Raw genomic sequence first — 6413 nt, forward strand, 5'->3', positions numbered from 1 at the left:
ATTCAACTTCTCTCTCTCTTCTCTCTCTCTCCCCCTTTCTCCTCTCTCCTTCTCTCCTTTCCCTTTCTCTAAAATCAGTTTTGTGTGTTTAATACATTTTTTTTATTATTGATTTCAGAGAGGAAGGAAGAGGGAGAGAGATAGAAACATCCATGATGAGAGAGAATCATGGATCGGCTGCTTCCTGCAAGTCCCCCACTGGGGATTGAGCCCACAACCCGGGCATGTGCCCTCGACCAGAATCGAACCTGGGACCTTTCAGTTTGCAGGCCGACGCTCTATCCACTGAGCTGAACTGGCTAGGGCTAAAACCAATTTTTTTTTTTAAAGTCTGTGGGTCTTCCAAAATAAATGAAAAAGGACTAATGAACAAGAATATAGTGCTTTACCATTTACAAATCTTTCACATACATTCCACTTGACCCTCACAACAACCCTGTGAGGTAGGTAGCACAGATATTATTCTCAAGTAACAGATGTGGAAAGTGAATTTCAGAGCAGTTAACTGATGTACCCAAGGTTCTACAGTTAGTAAATAATTTGTATTAATATCAGTCTTTGGCCTAAAAATTCAGCACCCAACCTCCCCTCATACTTGCCCTACCTACTTCACAGGGATAATGAAGATAAAATGAATTCAAGGCTAGAAGAATATTTTGAGAGAAAAAAGCACTATATAATTATACCAGCAAACTATAATTTTCCTCTATATATGGCTTATTCTCCTTCTCATCCCAGCTTGTGAATGAACCCAGCATTTTATATTGCCTCTGTTCTGAGCTCAACTGAGCAACTAAGTAAGGCAGGGGAACAGTGTGATCCTGTTTAATGTTATATTAAGTTACAACAGGGTAACTGCTATTATAGTAAATTGAAAATCAACACAGGAAAGCCAATGTGCAAGTAGCAAGCAAGGCAACATTATCAAATAGGGCATGAATGCATAGAAGGAAAACGTGGTGTCAGAGTTGAAACTGGCACACACAGTTATCTAAGGCAAAGCGGTGACAAAGAAGAGTTATTTATTCCGCATTATATAAACGAGCAAAAGATTCCTTAGAACCCATGCAAAAGCATCTCATGTCACACAGATCTCTCCAGCTGCCTACGGAGAATATAAACAATGTCATCTTCGTTTTAAAGAATGACTGTACCTGTGCTCATATCCTGAACGAAACCAAGGAACAGTTCCATGCTAACCTTCCTCAGCTAAAATACAACCAGTACCATCATTCCTAGTCAGACTAGTAAACAGAATGTCTTTTAAGGTAATGAATTAGATGGCTGTGTTTAGATTTTTTTCAGGATTCATTTTGGATACTCCTGCTTTTAAGACCCAAAGAAGATTATATTGAGTTTTTATTGGTGATTATAAGAATATGTGTTTATAACAGTTAAAGTGTGATAGGTGAATTTAACATATATATATAAAAGTTCTATAGCATCTGTTCAGAAAAGATTATATACTATACAAACTATTCAAGTCTTACAAAACATTTTTCAGTGTCTTTTCAACTGAGAAGAATCCTATTCAGCACGCTTCTCCTCCTGAGGTGGTTCATACTGAGCAAGCTATAGGGCAAAGACAGAGGAGTTTAGGTGAATTTTATTCTAAACTGGATAAAAAAAAACTTAAGAGTAACAAAACGAGTTAACTATTATATTCAATTTAATTACTGATTCAGTAAGTTTATATGTTTAAATGTTTAAACCATTCAATGATCTAAGACTTAATACGATCAAACCTAATGAAGGCTTTTTACATAAACCTTTAATATTACTAGAAAATTAAAATTTAATTCCAGTTTATGGCTACCCTGTCAAGACACTTGATATGCAATAATCTATATCTTCCCAAGGATGATGTGGCTTATTATAATAAGCCCCTGTACCAAAAGTTTACTGAACTTTCTCCCAAAAAGTAGAAAAAACAAATTATGTGACATATATGAATCTAGCCAGATAATAAAGACCTGCCGATGGCTTTGATTTAAAAGGTGCCCAAGAGTTCATTGGTATTTTCACATTGTGGAAATACTGCATTTTCTTTTATGCCAAGTTGTTCCCTGGAAAGAACACTAGGCTAAGATTTGTTCCATTAAGCTGTCAGATTTGAGAAGCTAGGCTTCGCTGTGCTGTAGTTTCCTCACCTGTGCATCTGTTTCACTTATCTCACAAAGTTATTGAGAAAATAAAACTCATGAAAAATTCCTATAGTAATATAAAATGCATTATGTGATTCAGAATGTGGTGAAACCTCAAGGACTTTGAGTTGACTAATTTGAAGTTTATTAAAATTCTCATAGGAGTTTAAACAAAGAAAAAACTAGCACTAGACAAAATTAAGTGCAAATAAATTTACAAGAGCCACCACATGACTAGGTAGATTGTACACTGCACAATTCTAAGAGGTGCCACTCACAAAGCAACTTAAATCAATTTTGTAAGACTCTCAGAAGTCTCCACATACTAGAAGTAGCATTAACCAATATTCTCATCTTTTTGTTGATGCAGGTTCCCCAGAACCTCTTCTTGACCACACTTTGCTTATCCTATTTCTAATGTGTCTGTGGTTTTCTAGGCAGGGCATCAGTTTGGCCTTGCAATTAATTGAGATTGATATTCACCTTCCTCCCTCCCCTACTGTCCATTTTAGTGAGGTTTTGGTCATATTAATATTATTAACACGAATGTGTTAATTATTGTTAATGATAGGTGAAATTATTAACTAAAAATGAAGTTATTAACATGAATTCTTTTTAAAAATTTACCTTTGCTTTCAGTTTTTTATTTTCTTCTACAATAGCTTCATATTTCTCTTTCATTTCTGCCAATTCTAGACGAAGCAGCTCTATTTCTGGATTTTCTGGGGTAGCAGCTCCTAAGTGATGCTTTAAAAAACTAATCTCAAAGTTAAGAATTTACTTGAGCTGAATGACAGTAATGAAATAGCCCGGAGTAGCATCTCTGATCAGAGTCACCCCATCCCACCACCCATTTTTACCCAGAGATCATCACCCAAAAACTCAAAGGAAAGTAACTTTTTTTTCTTAATCAAAAGTATTTTAAAGGTTATCTATGTGAAAAAAATGAGAATTCTAAAAATAAGGCCTTTTTCTGACTTGAAAGATGAAAAGGATACTCCAAAGCACTATTAGGTTTCTCTGGTTCTTCATATAAGGCTACCAATACTGCAAATCAAAAAGCAGAGAAAGCAACAATTAAAAGTCTGAAATTTGAATGGCTGACATTATAGTCTATAACTCAGGATATATTAAGTGCCTATTATATGTCAAGCACACTGCCAGGCCTATCCATACCATGGTGAGTAAGACAGACAAGGTCCCCGCTCTCAATGAATTTACAGTCTAGTGCAAAAGGTAAGCAAGGAACTAGACACAGAAAGAGAATCAAGGAACAATCAGGATAACGGGTTATAGGAGCACATTGGAAGAACACCTAACTCTAGGGTACAAGGGAAGGCTTCCTAAAATAAGGGAACTAAGATCTGAGATCTAGGTGATGAGGACTGCAGATAAAATGGCAAGGGCAGGGGGCAAGCAAACATATGGAGGAACTGAAATAAAGTGTGGCTAGATGGAGTTGCGAACAATGTGGCAGGAGTATCCACTGTAATTGATTTGCTGAAGAAACTAGAAGGGAGTAGGGGGCAGACTAGGGAAGATCCTGCAAGTTCGGTTGGACTTTGATTCTAAGAACAGGCACATAAACATTTTAAGCAGTAGGGTAACAGGATCACTACTGCTGTATGGAAAATCAGCAAGTGGGACAAGAATAAAAGCAGGAAGAACAGTTAACAAGCTGATGTGGTAATCCTGCTGACAAAGATAGCCAACTGCACTAGAGTAATAGAGAGGTGGAAAGAAAGTAGATCAATTTGAGAAAAATTTTGGAATATCAACATGGCTATGGAATTCAAAATGTTCTTCAAGAATAAAGTTTTCATACATAACATGCTAAATAACCACCATCCAAAAACTTTACCAGTAATCAACATTAAAATATGATACTTTAGTGTTCCAATAGCTCATATCAGTACTACCTTGCTCATCTTCTATTGAACAAATTCCTACTAGGATTTACTACTCAGCTAAAAATCTCTCTAAACCTGTGATTAACATTTTTGTGCATGGAACCCTTTGAAAAGTCTGATAAAAGCCCCCCCCCCCAAAAAAAATGTAACTACACACACACAAAAATGTGCATATCTAGACCCCAAGTTAACAACTCCTGTTGTAAACCAACTTACATACTTCCCTTTTATTTTTTAGTTTTAATTACTCATCAAAATAAGATAGTATGGGAAAACTCAAATGGGCAACTACTTTGAGTTCTGATAGTTACTCTTCATCTCTCTAAATATACTTACATTATTTTTTGAGAAATTGATATATTTAACATCACAACTACCCTCTCCTCAGCCTGCCTTGTAATGTTACAGTACTCTTTAATTACTCTACTTACTCTCTTTTCCTTTAAATTATATACTCAAACTTGTTTCTTCCATTAATTTCCACTCATCTCTACTGAGTCCTAATTTTATAAAACGTGAATATTTTTATCCTTTCTTCCTCTTCTTTTATCCCATTTCTTTCAACTTTTAAATTTGTCAGTGGTACTTAAAAGGTTGGTAATTACATAACATAATGTAAATGTCAAGTTATTTTCTTTTCTATAGATAGAATATACTTCCTTTTAATCAGATAAGAAAAACACTATACCTAATGATCCCCTTTTTGCCTTAGCAGCCAGGATTTTTAGAGGTTGATACAGGCTCAAAATAACTCTTAAATGCCTCTTCTTCCTAATTTATCATCTTTTATCTTTAGCCATCCTGTCTTTTTAGTGTTTTAATGTTAGAAGCAGTTTCAAATCCTCTTGGAAATAAAGCTAGATAAAAATTAGAAGTTAAATCTATGTAAAGTACCTATGTTTGATGCTGAAAATCAAATTTGAAATAGATCACATCAGTAGATATTATGTTACCTGATGTTATTTAGGGAAATGGAAATGTAGGGAGGTGGTGAGGGGTTAGATACCAGTAGATGTGAGCAAGGGAAAAGAAGCCACCAATCGTTTCTAATCTCTCATGAAGGAAAATCATGTATGGCCACAAAGCTGTACATCTTCAGTCACCTTCCACCAGGGTCACTTCTCTGGCCTTTACCATTCTACTTTTCACTCCCTCCATCCATGCACTTGGGCCTCTTTACACTTCCTGGAACTCTGGACAGCAGATACTATTTCATTCAGGTCTCTGCTCAAATGTTACTACTTAAGAGTCCTCCCCCCACCACCACCCACCCTACATAAGATGCCACACCTATCCCTCCTTTATCCCCTATTTTGCTATGTCTTAATACCACTGCCTGACACTATGTATTAATTATGTCTTCCCCCAACTAGGATATAAGCTCATTTAGAGCAGGGAGTGTGGTGTGTTTTTTTCCACTACTGTATCCCCATTTAATCTGAATAAAATGATTAAATGAAAGAAAGAAATGAACTTGTGTAGTTTTTTTGTTTTGTTTTTTTGTGTGTGTGGTTTTTTTTGGGGGGGGGGGGGGCCTCCAAGAATCTGTAACGCTTCCAGAAACAAGCCTTTCATAGAGTAGTTCCTTAATGTTTGCAAAGAGGCAGGGAAACGAGTACCTGAACCCCGCCCAAGGTAAGTAGGAAATCAAAATTATCAATCCATACTCGAGAATTAAAAGCCCTACTTTCTGCTAAGCCAGAGTTATTCTTCCCTTCCAATTTGCTCCTAATCTTTGTTTCTGGCCAAAGAGCGGTAACCAAATTATTTCCCAGACACTTACTGTTCTTCTCATTTAGACCTAGGTCCTCATCCTGCCAGCTCTTATACATCCTTGACCGGGAGTTAAGTGATACGTAATAGGCATTAAAATTACTGCTAACGAAATAAGCAGGACCCCAACCAACTCGAAACCCTCAGCTTCAAGCACCCTCACTTAGATCTTGAACCCCGGAGGAAGAGACACAGTGTAACCGCTTCTCATTTAAAAAGTGAAAACAATACCACTGTAATTCTACTTTAATTGTGAAATCTGCAGTGTAGAAACTAATATGGACTACGAAACGGGGGTTGAAAAGCTTAACTGACTGAATCGCCTGCTTCGGGGATTAGGCTCACTTAGCTACTTCGTAGCGCACTTCAAATCTGGAAATTTTCCAGCTTGGTTCGAGGTTAAATGTTTCTTAACAGGATTGCAGGGCGCCCCAGAAACCGTCAGGCGGGAGGAACTGGGATCTCAAGGTCTGTAGCAAACATGCCCACTGCGGCTGCTCGAGGCAAAGCAACGGAAGTTGAAGAGACTTTTTGCAACAGCTGCAAGAGTTTCACTCCCGGCCGGGGGAGAGGCGGCGTGCGCCAG

General features: G+C 37.2%; 1 protein-coding gene across 1 annotated transcript; it reads right to left on the reverse strand.

Moving 5' to 3' along the window:
• Positions 1–366: 366 nt before the first annotated feature.
• On the reverse strand, positions 367–5886 carry MYCBP (MYC binding protein). Its single transcript, XM_005868682.2, has 5 exons — positions 5838–5886; positions 3321–3392; positions 3143–3191; positions 2772–2901; positions 367–1572 (listed from the first exon to the last, which is right to left on the reverse strand). Exons 1-5 carry the CDS (start codon positions 5884–5886, stop codon positions 1528–1530), a joined length of 345 nt encoding a protein of 114 aa, XP_005868744.2. The 3' UTR covers positions 367–1527.
• Positions 5887–6413: the final 527 nt, after the last annotated feature.

This window comes from Myotis brandtii, unplaced genomic scaffold (genome assembly GCF_000412655.1).
Source record: "Myotis brandtii unplaced genomic scaffold, ASM41265v1 scaffold274, whole genome shotgun sequence".
NCBI lineage: Eukaryota > Metazoa > Chordata > Mammalia > Chiroptera > Vespertilionidae > Myotis > Myotis brandtii.